The sequence below is a fragment of the Centropristis striata genome, chromosome 8, assembly GCF_030273125.1.
Source record: "Centropristis striata isolate RG_2023a ecotype Rhode Island chromosome 8, C.striata_1.0, whole genome shotgun sequence".
NCBI classification, from domain to species: Eukaryota; Metazoa; Chordata; class Actinopteri; order Perciformes; family Serranidae; genus Centropristis; species Centropristis striata.
Window position 1 is genome coordinate 9,618,547 of NC_081524.1, and position 20,411 is coordinate 9,638,957.

General features: G+C 44.0%; 1 protein-coding gene across 3 annotated transcripts in view; it reads right to left on the reverse strand.

Annotated features, from left to right (window-relative positions):
- LOC131975904 (nectin-2-like) overlaps positions 1–20,411 on the reverse strand; it is an 85,315-nt gene that overhangs the window by 26,371 nt on the left and 38,533 nt on the right. The window contains exon 7 of one of the 3 annotated variants that reach the window (XM_059338719.1): positions 7,791–12,985. The exons of the other annotated variants lie outside the window; for them this stretch is intronic. Coding sequence (XP_059194702.1) covers positions 12,399–12,985 — 587 coding nt within the window. The 3' untranslated portion in view covers positions 7,791–12,398. Of the gene's footprint in view, positions 1–7,790; positions 12,986–20,411 lie in introns of those variants that run through there. 3 annotated transcript variants of the gene reach the window in all.

Below are 20,411 nucleotides of genomic sequence, written 5' to 3' on the forward strand. Positions count from 1 at the left end.
TTGGAGCCATTTGATTTTGCGCATTCAGATTTATGTTTCTCGGATCAATAATTAATGCGTTAAATCAATAATGTAATTCCCTTTTAAAATTATGCCTCTGGGTTCAATAGCAAGTGATTGGAGATGTGTTGGAAATGAGAAAAGAGGAAGTGGAGTGATTAGAGAGGATTTTATAACTCAGGAATGGTTGGAGACATAGTAATACACACACACACATACACACACACACACACAGTATTCCTTAACAGATTGACAATGCTTTAGCATTTAGTCCGCAGAAGACGATAAAAAGATAGGAGCGTCAGAGAAGAGGACTGGGCAGAAGAAGTGATTACAGGAAAATAGATGTCTAGATAAGATGACAGACAGATGAATGGGGAGGCAGTTTGTGGATATAAAGGAGGAGCTGACGCATGCACATGAGCAGACAAAGACACACACACACTCACAATTTTGTGAAGTCCTGACAGTCCTCTCCTCACTATAGCTGCTATTTAATGCCAAACAAAGAAAGCGGAGAAGACTTGAACCCTACAGGGGAACCGGCCAGTGCAGATAACATCACTCTGCACTGCTGATGAAGGCTCACAGGCCGGTCGGCTGCATCACTTCACCACGCAGTACTGGATGCACCAGGAAATCTATAAATGTATAGAGCTCTGCGTACTGACTCGATATTATCATTTATCACATTCAGTGAAATCTTAATGGTATAGTATGAATAATAAATGCATTATACGAATTATGACACTTTGCTGGTTCAATTGAGACCCAATATAGAGATTAAAAAACATTACACTGGGTTAAAATGAACCACCTTTTTTGGTTGAATTTATGACCCAAGAAATGTACACTGTAATCCTTAGATAACCCACAGAATTTTGAGCCAGGAGGCGCGGTTTAACATGGCTCATATTGACATTTGTTTTTAGGGTGTTGGAGTGAGAAAGTGAGGTGATGTCGGATTAAGACTGGGAGGGTCAGATTGGTGTTGGAAGGAAACAAACAGGACTTTGACCCAGGAGACTGGTGATTGTGTCCACTGTGAAGCAAAAGTCAAGGTTCTTAGTTTAAGTTAACCTGTACATTTACATTCATCTGTATTTACGGAGGTAGTTACTTTAACCCTGATGTTTTTCCTAACAGTAACAAGTTGTTGCCTTAACTTAACCAAGCAGTTCCCTTTCACAACATTTAAGACATGTTTGAATTGTGTAACCATTCCATAACATTAAATAGAATGGTTGTATTTTGTAAAATATCATACAAATGAGAAAATGTTGAAATATGACATCATTACTGGTTCAAAATAACCACATACCGGTATGGTTGAATAAGCCAATAGTGGAGTATAAATAACACTAAAACTGGGTCAAAATAACTCATTAGTTTGGCTGTGATTGGTGACCAAGTGGGTTTTATGCTCATGGGTATTGGGTAAATTTTACTCAAATTGGGTTAAAAAGAAGTAACCCTTGGTGGAAAAAAAAGGGACATTCTGTAAAACATAATAAAAACAGAAAGTATCGAAATCAGAATGTGTATACTTACAAAAACAAAAACGTATCCATCTATAAAAAAATGTACCCATCTATATCAAAACCAAGTTATTTATATCATAATTGTATAAATCAATATTAGATTATTGTTGCACTGTTTCATAATTACTTTTTTTCTGTCCAATGTATCAACTTTTGTGGTTGCATGTGTTGTATGAATTTAGACCTTTATATGTGCTAAGTACACATAAATATACATGTTACACAATATTAAAGCAATGCTATGGAAAGAGGCTGTGCAATAGAAATATAATATGTGATGATATATCATATAATATAAAATATACAATAATAACAATATAGTATGACTGTATAGTGATTGAAGTAAAATAATGCAGTTAAAGTATAACTGATGTGTTGCCACTTGTTAAAAAGTTTTTAAAAAATGTCATCAGTCTGAATAAGGTTCTATCTATCTAAGCTTATTAAAAATGTAATTAAAAATTAATACAATTTGTTATTGGCCTGTTTGTTTTCAGTTTCATCTGATACAATGCTTCACAGTGGAATACTCATTCATTTATATGTGATGTTGCCTTCATTGTTTGTATATAGACAGAAATGCATTAATATTATTACAGTGAGTTCAGCTATTTCACCCTGAATATGTACACAGTGGCAATGACTACACAGATTAATTAAATCATAGTAGCATCAGTCATGATATAATTCAATTCTGATGCAATTTTGAGACACAGGGGGGGAAAAAAAGAGCAGCACAAATATTAGTTGTTCAGCAGCACTCAGAAAACATTTGTGATAAACTCCCACACAGAAAAAAACACATACATTTGCATGCACATTCAGTACTGTCAGGCAGACAAACATCTGCACAGAAGCTACATGCACAAATGAACGTGAACACAATCATCCACGATTTACTTTGGACTTAGCTGTCCCCAGAAGACCATCTTCAGTCCCTAAGACCAAGTATTTGCAGACTTATTTAGTTTTTATCTCCATATTCATCTCCCATTCTGTATGTTTATATCTGAGGCGATGCAGACGTGCATGTGCCAGTGCGTGCATGTACTTTGTAAGAGCTGCCTGTTGAGACGGTGAATTAAACAGCAAGTGCATTTGATCTGCAAAGCACTCCAGGGCAAATACGCACAAACTGAGACAGAAACACACACACACACATATATACACACGCGCGCAGAGGCTTGCATACAGCATCAAAATCATTTCCGTCACAGAATCTATTCTTAGGAGCAGCAACAAACCATTCTTTCCCTGATATAAATCTCTTTTATTCATACCCACACAGTCACGCACACACGCACACACACGCACACACACACACTTAGCTCAAAGCTACACTCCCTGGTGGTCATAATGCATTCACATAATGTTCTTTGTTTTCTATTTTCTGGAACAGGATTTGTTCCAGGTAAGTCACAGCATGAAGACCTTTTGGGGCTTATTTAACTCACAAACACGCATGCAGTCGCTCTGCAACTTCCATCTGGTGATGGTGGGCGTTTGGTGCAGGTGTGTCGAGGTCAGCAAAGCTTCTTTCCCTCTCTCTCACACACACTCACTCTCTCTCTCTCTCAATCTGATCTGTGAGAAGCTAAATCAACACAGCTGCAACAACTCGGCCCTCATCGTCCTCCTCCCTTCACTCAGCCGTCTTCCACTCCATCTTTAATCAGGCGTCTCCTCCCTTTCTCTGTTCTGATTTCTGCCCTTTTGCTCCCTCCGTCCTCCCAGACTCCTCCTCTCCTTCTTTCTTCTTTTTCTCCCTTTTATTCAATCTTGCATTAGTCACTGTTAAATTTATACAGCGGCTAGCTCTCTGTAGATTTTGCCAGTACACGAGGCCTCAGATCTCGCCCCTCCACTCTCCTCACACCATCACTCCCTCTTCGCCCTCCCTCCACACCACCTCTCACACTCTATCCCCCTCTCCCTGCCCTTCTCTGCCCTCCCAGCAGTCGGCCCGAGCATGCACTACCCCGGGGGACACGTGCCTCATCCGCCCAACAATGCACTGCAACCACCCATTTGCCTCCAGCCCTGTCAGCACGGGACAGGAAGAGTAAACGCCCAGAGGCCTCCAGGGGAAACAGGAGCATCCACTTCCCCCTGTCGGTCTGCCCGTGTGTGTATTTATATGAGTGCATGTGTGTGTGTTAGTTGCAGACACGCATCTGAACAAAGCTGAATGACCAGAAACCAGAGGATCGGATGTTATCGTTTACTGCTTGAGGAACAGGAATGATACAATTTCCAATTTCCTGTGATTATTTACAAATGTAACTTCCTGTTTTGTAACTTGCACTTTGCTTTCACCTTGCTCAACATGATAAAAATACTCTATTTGATCCAAGAAACGCTATTTGCCAGTCTGCTCCTTATAAAGCACCCTCTCTTGTTTAAAAAAATATCTTCATTACCCTGACAGGAAGGTCCTTGGGACATTTTTGTTGGAATTGATGTTGTCAGTCAAACATGCTTGACATTCTTTGACACTGCATTTTTTTAGTGTACATCAAAGCGTGGAAGTACAAGTATTTTCATCACATTTTATTAACATGAATGCCTGTTTCCAGAGCAAACAGTGGGTGACAGAGAGACCCCAAACAAACACCTAACAAACTAAGAGAAGTGTAGAGCAGAAAACAAATCCTAAAAAACAATAGAGAATACAAACAGCACAATAACCTGTGCCACTGGAAAATACCTAATCTAAACCACAGTCAGAAAGTAAATTGGTCTCTTACACACCGACTCCCAAATTGTCAACAAGCTCCAATTTGTCAGAAATTGGTTCAGACGGTGTGAAATTAGGAACTTCACGCACCTTTTCCTAAAAAAGTATTGATTTCAATTTCATTTCAATATAACAAGAGTGTGAAAGTGAGTGGCTTCGGCAGTAAAAACAGCAAATGGGTATTTGGAATACTGCACAATAATAATTTATCAGGACTATAGACCGTATACGATTAACATAGAGGCACAATGTTCATGTTTAACCTTTTGTGAAGTGACTGTGAGATATAAGCACAGACATCTTTAATTTGAGCGTGTTTATATACCACATATTTCGTCCACTAGACTGAAATATCTCAACGAATACTGGATGAGCTGCCTCAAATTATTGTACAGACGTTCAGGATCCCCAGAGGATGATCAGTGTTTTGTGTTTTATTGTTTAAAGTATTTAAACAACATGTTAATAGCTAAAATATCACATTACGTGACTTGTTATCAGGGATACTCCTAATGAAGATATTTTCTAACTAATCTAAGTCACTGTGTGGCCAGAAACTAACGGCTCCAATCTAAAACCATATTACAAATTACATGTGAACAAAAAATATAAACAATAAATAATTTTGTGAAAAGTTTCTTAAAATAAACCCAACATTTACCTGCCATGTTTCTGCATGATACTTGGTAAGTTATGTCACAAAAGTTTCACCAACTTTCCACATAGTTGTTACGACTTGAGGGGTGTTCAATTGAATTTTCACAATCTGGAACCCATTTTTAATTGATGATTGCAGTCTTATTTAAAAATACACTGGCATTTGGAAAAGTTAAAATAAACTTTGAAAAAGTCTCGTGAAGCCACAGACATCACCAGACACTCGTTATCTCTCCTTGTGATGAGCAGTCAGGCCCGTACTAGACCCTTCATGTTTTGATTTTATTACCAGCTCTCCTGCTCCAATCTGGTCTTCAGCAAATGAGACACATGCTTGGACTGAGGTCAGATGACTGACTTGGCCAGTGAAGAGCATTCCACAGTTTGGCCATAAAACTCCTTAATTGCCCTGCCTCCATGATCGGGATCATTGTCCTCAAACTGGAGGAGCATGCACAACACGAAGAGCTATGAGTCAACATGCTGGTCGGCGGAGCCAAAATAATGAGGGACGTGTCACTGTCAGTTAAAAGACGAGCGAGTTAAAATATACAGTGTTTGATAAATAAGTATTCCAGTAATCACAAGATACACACAGCTGGAGATCTGATGATTTACCACAGGCCAGAACTAGAAAAGCCAGGCAACTTTAAAGCCAAGAAAAATATGCAGGAACCTACTTTAATAATTGAGGTCAGAAGCAGACACTGGCTTTAATCCCTAAGAAGGCCCAGGTCACTACATCCATCACTCAGAAATCCATGCAACAGTCCAAGCCATTCATCACTCACTCTGGGATTTATTAGTTAGGTCTGGAGCCAGAGGGTGAGAGGTTAAATGAGGAGCATTGTGTTAGCAGTTATCAGCAGAGAGAGTCCAAAGTGGGTCTGTGTGCTAATCTACACACACACACACACACACACACACACACACAGACCATCAGATGTTTAATCAACACTCTGGCTGTGGCTGCCAGAGCTGGAAGTTAAATATACAGCCATGTATATGCATGTGTCAAACAGTGCACGCACGCACGAGCTCATCCCATTGTTGGCTCGTGCACACACACATACATACACACACATACCAAACAATCTGATAACACTTAAGCTCATAAACACTTTCCCACACAAACATCCAGCGGAAATCTGAGCTGTCTGCAGCCCGGCAAAGCCCTCATCGGGGGCCTAAACACACGAACATACTTCTTTAGCACGCTGTATGACCGAAGAACACACTTACGTGCTCCTGCTCTGTCTAATACACGCCTACGCACATACACATAACTTGGTATAAACAGGGCCACTACCAGCTAGCCGGATTGCCTGGGGGCACAGCACCATGTCTCATCACTGTAAGCTAATGTTGAACACAGCGGTAGTGCTTGGCGAAGCTGCTGTCACTTTGGCTTCAGATCCAGGTTATTTGCTCGGAGCTCAAATAGGCCAGGTTCTGAGTTACGGGGTCACCGCTTTCACATGAGGTGCACACTTTTTCAGTGACAAACACGGACCAAAATGTAAGTGTTGCACAAGCTTTTATTACTGGCTGCGGCTTAAAAGCCTTTCTGCTGTGCTCCAGTCTTTTACATTCGACTAGAAAACCAAAGGAGTCACAGTGTGTGTGGAGTGTGTGTAAGTGCTCTCTATCTCGCCAGCCTCAAATCCAAAGCAATTAGAGAGAGGCCAGATGGTGGGCTGGACTCACAGTAAATAGCTGTGCATTGACAGAAGAAGCCTGCAACAAAAATGAACTGTGACAAGGAGCCAGGATGACACACAGATACATGACGGCATCAAAGCACCAGGCAAACATCGAGGATGCGCTGCCATAACTGCCATAAACCAACTGTCGCAGTCGTGGGGGTGTTAACAACACAACTTGATTGTCGCATTTGGTGCCGACACAGAGGGGTAACTTGTATGTAAAAGCAAATAAGGCAGGTGCACAAACACGCATGAACACACACATTCTCTCCCATGCCAGAACATTCATGCATAAACCTGTACACACACACACACACACACACACACACAGACAACCCCTCTACGTGCCCTTCTGTTAAAATTTGACCAGTTTGGTTTAGTCAGAGTTCAAACAATGCAGCCTTTGAGAGGCGCTCCATTCACTGAGTTCAGCTTGGCCTGCACATTCCCCAACTGAAAACACAAACTGCCTCCCTCCAGGAAAACCACTGAAGCTACAGCACCACATTCCTCAACTCGATCCTTTTCTCTCTCTGCGTGTGCGTTTGCCTGAGAGGTGTTCCGCTGAATATAATGATAATATATATATGCATGTTGAAATAAGAGGCTGCATTTGCACTTGGCATAACAACTCTTCAGGTGAATAAGGTGCCCTTTTAACAACCCAGCAGTCTCTTACATACCTGTTACCAAGGCAGCAAGTTTACTTCAGCCAACCAGAGAAACATATACGATTCAGAGAGACTGAGAGGAGGTGGAGCCTCAGTGCAGGACAACCAAAATGCACAAAATGGCCTCTCTTATTTCTGTGCTCGGTTTCCCCTATGAGCCTGTTATCACACCTCTGTTGACACACACACACACACACACAGATTTATCAAAACTGAAACGAGACAAACAGCCAGACCAGGAAATGAGAGTGAAAAAAAACAAACAAACAGGCGGGGGGAGGTAGGGTGTCTGGAGTGTGAAGGATGGGTGACGAGACAGAGAGGCCACTTCATATCCCGATCAATTAATCTATAAATCTAATCAGTGAGAATCAATGACTGGCACTTCTATTCAATCTGGCTCCTCAGTCATCCAAGCTAAGCTCAAGTGTTTAAAGAGACAGAGGGAGGGAAAGGATAAACAGATACCACACGTAGCAACATTTCAAAAATCAAGAAATCTTTAATAGCAACCAAATACGAAAAAATATAGAAAGACACGACAAAATGGTGACAACAATTCTAAGTCATTTTTTTTCCTTCAAAAAGACCAAAATAAAAATTGAAAATTAAAAAAAAAATACAAAAAAACAACGTTTACACAGAGCAGTCAATAATAAAAAGCACATTTTTGGGGGGTAAGACTGTTTTGTTGTGTGTACAGTTCATTTGTATAGAAGAAGCACATTTGCCAATTTTGGCAGCAATCACAGCGCAGCAGTCAAGAATAAAGCACTCAGAAAACATAAATTAAAGAGCACTGCAAAATAACAGAAAAGAGGGGAAACTGTAATAGGAGAAAATAAATCCTTCATGCTTGCTGTCACTGAGAAATACACAAACGTGACACCATAAATTAGTAATATCTTTTTCTCTGCTACGTATTTATATATTTATACTATATACACAGGGAGGTTTTCTCTTTTTTTTCTTTTATGCGAGTGAGATGGGAGATGTTAAGGCTCTGATTAGTCATCAGATGTTTGGAGTTGAACAAACAGTATGTGGCTTTTTGTAAAAAGAAAAAAATACTGTGTATTTTGACTTCCTAACCTTGTGCTAGACCCGGGCCAGGATCGTGGATTCCTCTAAAAGCATTTTGTCTGACAAGCCTTACTTGGGTGCTGAGGTGGGTGGCAATGGTTTGTTTGAGTGTGTGTGTGTGTGTGTGTGTGTGTGTGTGTGTGTGTGTGTGTGTGTGTGTGTGTGTGTGTGTGTGTGTGTGTGTGAGGAGGTGGTGGTGGTGGCGACGGTGGCAGGGGCGGCTGAAGTGAAAGAAGTGGAAAGCAACATTTGGGAGACGAGTAGGAAGTTGTGCCTCTTTAAAAGCATTCAAAAGGATCCGGGAGGGGGAGCGGGTCAGCACAGTGGCATTTTTATGAAAGCTATATTCCCCGTGTGGAACAAAAGCGGAACGGACAAACAGTTTCCTAAAAAGCCTGTTTCTCTGACACTGGGTGAAAAGGTGCCCGTCCCTGAATGTGTAGTTGTCTCTGTCCGACATGGTCACGGATTCTGGATCGGGTTGGACTCTCTGAAAGCAGTGATGCAGGGGACACATCATGCTGCGGCTCTTTTCACAATAACAGGACACAGTATATGTCCTGACAGAGCCACTGAGCAAGAAGGAGGAGAAAGAAGTGTTTTCGTGTGCGTGCGTGTGTGCGTGTGTGTGTGTGTGTGTGTGTGTTTGTGTGCAGCTATGCGAGCACATTTGTGTGGGCTTATGTCAGGAGATGGCAGAGTTGTCAGGTATGAGGTGTCTTCTGCACAGTTTGGCTGTGGGAGTTGAGCATAATGAGAGTGACTGAGGGGTGTTTGTGTGTGGGCGATTGCTTCTCGGCATTCTGCGTATGTATATGTACAGTATGTGTGTGTGTGCGCCAGTGTGTCTTGGAATCGCACAATAATATCTTTATTTTGCCAGTTTTCCATGGTGACAAAGGGTGGCTACTCAGGTTACAGCCCCATTGGCAGTGAGAGAAGTCCCAAAGCCTCCGAGCATCAGGGAAATATACACGGACACACTACTACACACACACACACACACACATATATATACACACACAGAGCTGACTCAACACAGACCATTGAGTGTGGTTACGGTCTACCTGATAAATTATGAGTATTGTGGGTATATTTGAATTGTGCAGGGTGTCTGTCAAGGAGAAGGAGAAGCCAATTGTGCAAAATAAAATACAGTGTGCTTATTATGTGGAAATGCAGGTAATGCTAATTTGAACAAATTATACAAGCATATATCATATTTTTACCCTCCCTAATACAAATCGACTCTTAGGCATTAGGCAAACTCAGCTCAGTCAGTTCAGTATGTTTTAACACCCAAACCACAGAGGTTTTCATTAGATTAAAAATTACATTCGGAATGCCTTCTGAGACGTTTTGAACTTTAGTCTTAGCAGACCCAGAACGCCTTCCTCTTTAATTCCACATCACCGGCAACACTGGTTCCATCAATCTGATATTTACATAAATATCCACATTTTCACAAGAAAAATAAAGATGCTTACATATATAGTACACAGATACCTCACACCAAAATGTACATACAACAGTTTAGTCCCTTATCACTATTTTGACCCCAAAAACCAAGTATTACACTCATATTTCTCTTTGTAGCGGTGACACACACAAGTGCAAAAATACATTGTTTTACTTTGAGTGGTTGTGACAAATCAGCCGTGTTCTGTAAATTTAGCTGTACCCCCAGGTTGACAGGAGTTGCATTTATGTATGAGCTAAGGCCATTCGATGATAATTCTATTGAACACACTTACAATATGCTGGACGGTGCTCAAACACTGAATGCCGTCTCTGTTTTTGTCATCACCTCCCGTGTCTCTCTCATGTTCTCTCTCCGCCTCTCTGAAGGTTAACAGCCATCACAATGGCAAACCAGGGCTGTCTCGCCCTGTACAGATACTTGCACTCTCTGTGAGTGTTTCTCACCTCTATAGCTCAAGGTTGAAAACAGCTATGATATGAAATGCAGGCAAGCGCAGTCTAGCTTGCTCTTGGCAATGGGTCACCCTGTATTTGACCTCGAGACCTGCAGCAAGCTGCAACCCAGATCTTAGCTGGGCCTTCGAAAAGGGCAGTACAGTCATGGAGGGCTGCACCCACCAGATTCCCAGTGGGTCAAAAGGGGAGTTGATTAGAAGGGCAGGAAAAGCATGATTAGAGGAGCTACAGTAGAGCTTTACCTCCTCCAAGATTGTCCATCACAGTCATCCAATGGCTACAAACATACAGCGGCACGTGCAAATGTACACACTTAGCCTCAAAGACAGGAGCGTGCGGTAGCCACCAAGTAATATTTGTCTGAGTGGGCCTCCGGTGGCTCGTTAGAAGGAGAAATTAACAGTCAGGAGACAATCAGCCCTGAAGCTGCATCATAAAGGGCCGTTTCGCTGTTGTGGCCCGTTAGTCAATATTACTCCCATAGCTTTGCCGTGTATGCAACCTCTTATGTCTCCCGATCAATTCACTACATTTAACAACATCCGCTAATGGAAAGAAATATAACACAATCTCATTGAAAATCTATCTAACCTAACGCCATGATACTTTAGAGGTGGGGCTCTGTTACATCCGGTCATTTCATAAAGTGTGGGAGGAGGCTGCAGTGGAGTGAACATGGCCACTCCAGGTGGATTAGTCAGTCCTGGCATGTCAGGGCAGGCCGAGCCAGAATAGAGTAAGTGGTGCGTTTGACACATCAGGAGCAGTAAAATACTCCTCTGCTCTCTGTGGCCCTGACCTCTACAATACCGGATAAATCATAAACTCCCCATAAACACTGGGAGAGAGGGATGAAGAGAGAGGGAGGGAGGGAGAGACGGAGGGATGATAGAGAGATAGAGGTGGGAGGGGGAGGAATCGCCACGTCATAAACGATAAGTGGTGGCAATCTGTTGGTCCCGGCTAAGCGAGCGACTTCACGGCTCATTACCAATCAAGCTCCTCCTGTCAGGAGCGTTCTGAAGAGACGGGGATGAGGAGGAAGAGAAAAGAAGAGACATGCTCCTCTCTAGTCCTCCTGTCTCCTGCATCCCTCTCTCCTCATCCTTTGACCCTGTCAGATCGGCTACACCTCATTCCCTCATCTCTTGTTTACCGTCTCTTACCTCCAGGCACAGTACAAAAGTTTGCATGTGAATACCTTGTTAAGAACTTAGCTCAAACTCTCTGCAAACTTACTTTGTTCAATTCAGCTGCTCGTGTGTTTGTGCAGCACATAAGGACCTAATGTTCTTTGTAAATTTTGTAAATTCAAGCGTGTCTACCGTCGCTGATAGTTTGCAGAGATGTCTGAGAGGAAAGGCAGAAGAGAGAGCTGAAATGAAAGCTCGCCAGAAGACTTGAGCAAATACTTTGTTCTTCTCTCTAAATCACCTGATGGCCACTGTCTATACCTTCAAAACCTTTTTCCCAACCCATCACTAGCTACTAACTACCCACCAGCTGTCACAGCACGACGCATTACCAAAACAAAAGGTTTCCCACAGGAGGACTGAGAATAGCAGGCAACACGTAACTGCTTGACAACCCCTTCCACTTCTACTGTTTTGGTGAAGATAAGAGTGAATATGCAAGTGAGTTGCTTCCTCTAAAGCCAAGCTTGTATCATGATTCCATTATGCTACTCCCACACTACATAGTCTCTCTCTTTTAGTCTGTCTGTCAAGACTCCTTGTCAAGGTCCCAGTGATAGCGATAGCATGAGTAGAAGCAGTGGGAGACAGGTTGTTTCTTTTCTCTGTGTGATTTTCAGTTCTTAGGGACCCGATAACAGCAACGCTCCTTTTGGAATATCCCTCCACACCCTCCTGTTCATTCAGTCCATTCTGGGGCTGCACTGTGATTATTAATAATAAGCTATGTTTAAAATCAATTTTCAAAAATAAAAGTGGTATCATTTTCTCTTCTCCATCAGACAGGGACGAGACCCTGGAGCCACAAAATCCTTGGGAGGAATCCTCCATCCCTCCTTTTTCTTCTCCTCCTCCTTTCTTCTCCTCCTCCTCTATACGTAAACAGCAGTCCGTGAGATGACGGAGCCATCCCGCTGGGACTCCATGTCGTCATCCATGTAATCTCCGATCATATCGTCCTGGTCATGCGGTGGGCGAAGCTGAAGGATGGGGGCCCCTCCGGTGAAGTGGTCATACCTCTCCTCCTCCTCCAGCTCGTCAAACTTCCTCCTTTCCGCTTCATCTAATTCATTGCTAAGCAGGATGTCTTGGGCAGTGGGTGTGGTGGCCACGACTTCAGGCCGGCCCCCGATGGTGAGCGGCTGGTGGTGGTTGTTTTTCTCCCCGAGGCCCTGGTGGGACGAGCTCTCGTTGTAAACGTAGATGGGGCCGTTGTTGTTGCCACCTCCAACGCCGCCGCTGCCTGCGCCTCCGCCCGTGCCGTTCTTGCTGGCCTTCTTGCCGCCTCCAAATATGCGCGTCTTCATGTCGCTGCCGCCATTGGCGCGGTAGCCCTGCTGTTGCCTGCGGCTACGGGTGACAAGCACGGCGATGAGAGCGGCGACCAAAAGGAGGGCCAGCAGGGAGCCAATCACAGCTCCTGCCACCACGCCGGCATTGGATGGGTTCACTGAGGGCTCTGTAGGAGGGAGGAGAGGCAGGGAGGGAGAAAAGGGAAGAAAGGAATATGGTTGAGAAAGGGAAAAAATAGACCAGTGTGAAACATGGAGAGAGGGCAAGAGAGGGGTAATAGAGACAGCATAAAGAAGGAGGAAGAAAAAAAGGGTAATGTCAAGGAAAAATGAGAAAGGTAGGAGTTGTATGATGTCAGTGGTGCTGGTCTGAATTGTATTCAGTGAAGTGTGCAAGAGTGCTGAGGTGTCAGAGCAGTCAAAAGTGTGTGTCTGTGTGTGTGTGCTGAGCCTCTTCCTACACTGACATTTCCTCCTCTCCCTCAGAGCTGCTCCTGTCCCCATTCCCACAGCCACGTCACAACAACGTCGCAGCCACGTTTCCCCCAGTGTTGCCCTTCAACGGCCAGGGTCCGTCCAAGGCTCAACACAAATCACAAGGCAGGGCAAGGGGAGGGGGGGTGGGGTGAGGTGGGTAATGCAAGCCACATACACAAACGCTTTTTTGAAGGAGCGGGGAATGCAGCGTGTGCAGGGGTAGAACAGGTGGAGGCCATGCAGCGGAGGAGGATAATGATGGATGGAGGAGTGGAGGTTGGAAATTAGATGAGGAGGAGGAGGCGGAGGAGGAGGGGGTGGCGGCAGAGTGAGTGACAAAGTGACACAGCGGAATGACAACTCTTCCTGGAAGCCAAGAGCAGAGAGCAGGGGACAGTTTGGCGCCGCTTCTGTAAACCAAAAGGCACTGCTCCAGTGCATGTCGGTCTGAGACGGGTGTCCATTTTATTCCGGTACTATCAGTTTAGTTACAAATGCCACGTTACACACACACACACACACGTGAAAAGAAGCCATTTTAAAACAACACAAAGGCTTTCTTAAAGTGCAGACTGGCTAAGTAGGGTCTAAGTAAAAGTAGGGCTCAACCATCAAATAAAGTGTTTCTGTTCGTGTATTAAAACTCCGGGGAGAGGTAGTGGTGTCTAAATCAGGGTTATGAAGACGTCCCTTATGACTTGTCAGCCACAAAGTGCTCCTTCTCTGAACTCACACTTCCCCGCTCCCTCGACATCCCTCTGCAGTGATATTAGTGCAATATTTCAAAGCAGGTATTTGAACAGCAAAAAGATACAACTGCTTTTGCAGAAAAAGAAAACCACCAGTTGACATTAAGGCTGAATATTGTTTGAATTTGAATCGATTTACTGCAGCAATAACACACCTAAGTTTCAGCACCAAACACCAAATACCAAAACAATACTGCTTCCTTGCTATGAGGAAGAAAACATGTTTTTATAAAATAGCCTTTTTTGTTACCCTATAAATCAAGGTTAGTACAGCTACAAACAGTAGAATTCAAGCACTTTCAAAGTACCTTAACCAAATAATGTCTATACACTTAAAGCCTTCACTACCACATCTACATTGTTATGCAATGGCAAAAGAAACTTTTTTAAACTTTATTCAGTAATAAATGTATATTATTATGTTTATTTTAGCAGCTATTATATTGATATATTTGATTAGATGTTTTGATCTGAATTATTAATGCTTGCAAGAAACAGAGCTGTTATCTCCAGCTGTTGTTTTTTGGTTTACATGAGTAATTGTGTAGATGAACCATTTTCAAGCAATGTATTTAAACTCAAGCAAATTCCTTAGGTTTGAGAAATGTCATGGTTATAATACATTTTCCAGACTTTCAAGACTCTGTACAAAGCCTTAAATGCATTAGGTACGTTTGCAGCCACACAGCCTTGACAAAATACAGTGTAAAAAAAGCAAAATTATGATTTAAATCAAGAAATATCTGATTAAAACTAAGCAAAGAATCTGAGAAGCATTCAATGCCAGCTTTCAGTAATTGGTGCCATGGATACATTTCTGTCGGCTCTCAAAAGAATTGGTTTTGATTTTGATACAAAGCCTAGTTAAGACACTGCTGGCAAGTAAAACCTCCAGGAGAACCGTGACAGTGTTACTGCTTTGCACAGCCTTTTCAGGGCCACGAGTTCAGGGCTTTAAGTGCTTTCTGGGAGTATGACAGCTCCCTGCAGACCCTGTGACCGTTTTCCCCATGTGGTCATCATCTATAACTCAGTGGGCAGGGAGTATGGCACTAACACTGACGGAGTTAAGGGTCAGCTCCATCCATGCTCTTTGCATTCACTGTACTGTGAAGCACTTTGAACAAGAATGTTCTACAAATGACACAGGTTATACTGACACATAAAAAATATGTACAAGTGAAAACAACTTATATTGGAGGGAGGAGTTCTTCAGCATGATGGATATATCCTTTAATCCAAAAGCTGTTTTTGCAACAACGTGCCTCCCTTCAGAGTAAAACTACTTTTAATAGAAGGGAATATTGATGCCTGAATGTTAATTATTCCCACTTTGACAGGGTTCAAAGCATTCAACTTTGAGGATTATGATGTATTTAGTATGAATACATGCATTTTTTTTGTTTTTTTCTTAATATACTTGTTCATTCTGTTTGGATCATTTTTGATGCCCCAGAAGTAATAAACAAAATGCTTTCATGTGACTTTTTAAATCCCTGAAGAAGGAACTTTTTTTTCAGAAACATTAACGTACCCGTCATTTTAAAAGGGCTTCGGCAAAGTGTGAATTTTTAATTTTTTCCCCTGGTTGAAAGTGATCAAGAACCCTTAGCTAAGCTGAACATCCTGTCTGCTGCTCTCGCCTTCCTTTCCACTCTCTGCACTTTCACCAGCCACAGCAGAGGATTAACCAGTAGACACTGCAGTTGAAATCCCTGTCTAAAATTTGAAAGTAGCGAATCAGCCCGATTCTTATTGTCATTTGAAATCCATCAGAAGCCGGGCCCCTCTTGTTAAGTGTACAGAGAGCTGACAGAATTACTCTTGTAACACTGATTCTTGTCAAGAGAGAAAATGGTAGTCTACTGCTGTCTACACCTGTGCTCCGCTCTTCTCCTCCTCTTTATTTCTGCCTCTCCTCTCCTCCACTAACCCTTTCTCCATCTCTGCCTCCACTTCACCAGCTGTCTGCATACACTCGCTCCGTCTCCTCAAAATCCATTTTCCCTGCCATCTCTCTAATTTACGTTTGTATTTCTGTCACATGTTACTTTCCACCAGCGAGCTTCTCTTTCAACATATGCCTAGGGAAAAAATTAATAATTTCATGTGGGTATATTTTCTCCTTCTTTCTTTCAATTTCTCCCAGCAGCCTCCCCAAGCACGCTATCTCTCTCCCCTCTTATTCTCCCCCAAGCGGTGCTAAACATTCCTGTTCACACACATGAGAGTGAGAGCCAGCCCTCAGTGTCCACTTGTAACAGGAACACAAGAAATGCATTATCACCTCGGGGCTCCGCGGCGCTCGGGCACATGCCACGTGGCAACCGTCTCTATGCGAACTTGGGACCGGATGCTGCCACACACTGCCGTCACATCAAAGGGAATTACACTGAAATTTAAATGCAAATTCTCCCTAAATTCCTCTCATCCAATTATTTTTAATGCGTCGCTCAAGTCACTTCTTAAGTGTCTCTCTCAAAGTCTATGCTGGTAAATCCTTTTGTGGGTGATAATTCATGTTTTATTCTAGCCTTCTGGAGACAACACTTTAAAGATTCAAGAGATAGATGTAAAAGGACCCACCCCAGGCTCCCAGTACAGGCCCACTACAGACCTAGACACGTCCTAACAAAGCACCAGTGGAATTTATTTCAGTGCGAGGAGAGGACATCGTATAAACACATGCTGTTGGATGAACCAGCAGAAAAAACTGTAATATGCATGCTGTGTGGATAACAAGGGGGGAAAAATAGAAAAACAAACATGGAGAACTACAGCAACCCCACCCCTCCCCTTCCCAAACACACACACACACATACACACACCATACTGAGGAAGCCAAAAAACAGCATGCTTCTTATGAAGTCACGTCCAGCACGACCGTAAGCTCCAAGTGACCGCAAGTAATGAGAGAGATGGAGCGGAAGTAACGTCTACTGCAGCCTCCCAAAAACACGCATGGTCACAGACACACAGACTCACAGCATCATGGTCATCAGGGGTCTGACGCTGGGCTGGGCTGCACCTAGAGCATAGCTTAGTAGTATTCTCTGTCAGCATGTTAACTTATTGAACGGAGCTGTGTGTGTGTGTGTGTGTGTGTGTGTGTGTGTGCTAATGAGGGGTGGGCACGGGGCCAGTAGCAGGCTGGAGGGAGTCTTGGCTCCATCAGACCTGTTCTCTAGCCGTTTTCGCATGGCCGGAGACACACACTGACAGACACAGACAGATACACATACACACACACACACACACACACACACACACACACACCCAAACCCAGTGGAGGAAAATGTCCAAGCCCCTTGCTCTTAAACTGCCTTCTTAGATGAGTCTGAAAATAGGAGAGAATGCATTGAATTGAGAGGAAATCTCCTTTTGGTTGAACTGAAGAGACCCTCGGACCATAAGGAAGATTGAATTGGGGACATTTAACTTTCTGAGGTTCAGCTGAGCCAACCCCATAAGGAATGATTCTGGGGGGGTAGAACAACAACAACACGATGGAGGGAATCTGGGTTGACCACACAAGAACCCCCATGAGAGGAACTGGAAATAGGGGATGGTTGGAGGGATGGAGACTACTAAGCTGTGATTAAGGAAGAGCCACTGGTATTTAGGAGTTAAGCTTAAAGAGAGAGGGAGATAGCACGAGCACAAGCATGAGCAGGAGAGAGAGAGAGAGAGAGAGAGAGAGAGAGAGAGAGAGAGAGAGAGAGAGAGAGAGAGAGAGAGAGAGTGAATGCTGGGGGCAGGAGTCTCTTCTCTGAGCAGGGAGATCAGCGCCAGACTTGCGGAGGCTGAAAGACAACCTGAGAGAGATAAGGAGGATGAGGAGAGAGCATATGCTAACTGAGAGGATGAGAGATGCAATGAAAAGAGCAAACTGCAGCGAAAGAGATAGCGAGCGAGAGATAAATCGAAAGAAAGGAGGAGGGGAGAGCAGGGTAGCATGCTTCTGTGTGTGTGAGTAAGCAGCAGGATCGAAGATGAGAGGAGGAGAGGCAAGGAGAAGAGAGGACATCCATCCCTCTCTTCTGCCTCCAGGAGGCACAGGACACGACCGAGGGCAGAGGACGAGGGCAAACACCCACACAGACACACACGTGTGTAGATTTATATGTGTGTGTGTGTGTGTGTCACGCAGCTGTGGGGAAGAGAGGAGTGGGGGACCTGCTATGTAGCAGGTGCTGGCCATTTCACGCCTGTCGGCCCCTCTTAGCCCTGTTTGTCTACACGCATTCACATTAGCCTCCACAGGTCTGCATCGCACTCCCATCTGGAGTCTTTCCACATCTTTCCCTCGCTCCGTTTCAACCATCATCCACTCTTTCATTACGCCCGAACCAATACAAACTCAATCTCTTTCTTTCGGAGCACTTCTCGCCATCTCTCTGCCTTCTACAAACCCTTCTGCACTTCTCTGACACTCACTGGTTGCCTCAGTCACCTCTTAACTGCCAGCGAATTTAGCTCGCATCTTATCCTCCTCCTCCTCTGCCAATGAGTAAGAGAGGTGTGGGAAGGAGGGAGGAGGTGGTCGGCCGCGAGAGAGCAAAGGGAGATGGAGGAGGGAGATGACAGGACGAGGAAACTGTGGGAAGTTCAACACTGGTAGAGACCATGGAAACCAGAAAGAAAGGAGAGATGAAGGGAGAAAAAGTGGGATGAAGAATGGGAGAGTAGTGGAAATGTAGGATAAAAGACAGAGCGAGAAAGAAGCGAATGGTGGAGGAGAGAAGCAGCCAGGAGCTGAAGCAGCAAAGGGTGACTGATCCGCTCTGAGAGGCTTGGAGACAGGCAGACACACGCTATGCTCAGAGATAGTGGAGGCCAATAGCGGTGGAGATAGGATGCTGTGGCACAAGATTCCCATAGGAGTTTTAAATGCCGTCAGCATCCGCTCTCTCCCTCTATCCCTCATGCCTCGCTCTCTTAGGGTGAGGATTGCATGCTGGCACTGATTCATCCTGGTGCACGGTCTCTGGCTCCTTTTACTCTAAGAGCAGCCTTCCACCCCCCCCCCCCCTCTGTTCCCTGGAATCGTTGTATCTTCCTTGCTTGTTGCTTGTAACACACAGCTGGAGATGGTGACATCCTTTGTGCTACAGAAGCCAGTTACACTACTGTGCAGCAGTACAGAATGGCCCCAGAGGAGTGGTGACGCATGCTGTGGCACCATAAGGAGCCAAGGGACTTGAAGAAAGATGGGGGGTGAGGGAGAACGACTGAATGGAATAAGGAGAGAGACTGAGCAAGAGGACAAGAAAAAAGGGATAGAAAATGAGGGCATGAAGTAGCTGGGGTGCTCTTAAACTGAAGTCACCAGAGAAATTCACTTTTTACCCCATTACGGGCAAGGTTTACCCGATGTCAGCAGAAAATAACTTCCGGTAAAGTGCAGGCAGAAGAGTGGAGGGGATGTATTTTGTATGAGGTGAAATGCAGGAGTGAACCCTGTTGAGGGGTGCAGCTAAAACTATTGAGGAACAGAGGGGGATGGAGGCACTGTTCTGGATGGTTTAACTCGAGCGACCTGAGTGGCACAACAAGCTACACAGACTGACGCATACACAGATAATAGTTCACAAATATGATCCAGCAGACACACACACAGACAGACAGCGCAAGTCTCGTCTCAGCCAAACCCAAGGCCACACTGAACTACCACTTCATTCCAAAGTCAAAAGTGTCACTGTGACTCGAATTTATCATTTTTAGTGATTGCAGCCTTATCTTCAAGTCACTGACTTTAATGATCACTGCTCATTTGCTTTGCTTTAGTCTCTCCTGTTATTAATGTTGGCCAAGGGTACCGCTGAGAAGCTACTCAACAGCTTTTGTGCTCATGACTTTAGGGGGCACTCTCTAATTTGGGAAAAATAGAAGAAAAAACGAAAATATCGTCTTGTCTATGTGCAGCGCTCACAATGTGAACTACCTTGAGAAACCTTGTGAAAACCGCTTTGTAAATGCCATGTGATGTACAAAGCAGATACAGACCTTGGGTACTGCTGAGGCACAGAAACTTTGATAATTCAGTGTTCTAGAGCGCATGCAAAGAGACACAGAAAAGTGACACGCATTCTTAATAGGATACAGATAAAAAAGGGATGGAAAGCTGCAAAGGGGAAAACCCAAAAGCAAAGAAATGCATGCACATACGTATCCACTCTCTAAAACAGTCACACACATACACACACACACAAACACTGTGGACAGAGCAGCTGGACCCTCTAGCCCTACACTACACACCCAAGACAGACCTCAGCACAGAGAATATGTGTGTGTTCATGTCACATGTGAGGCAGAAGGTGTGTGTGTGTGTGTGTGTGTGTGTGTGTGTGTGTGTGTGTGTGTGTGT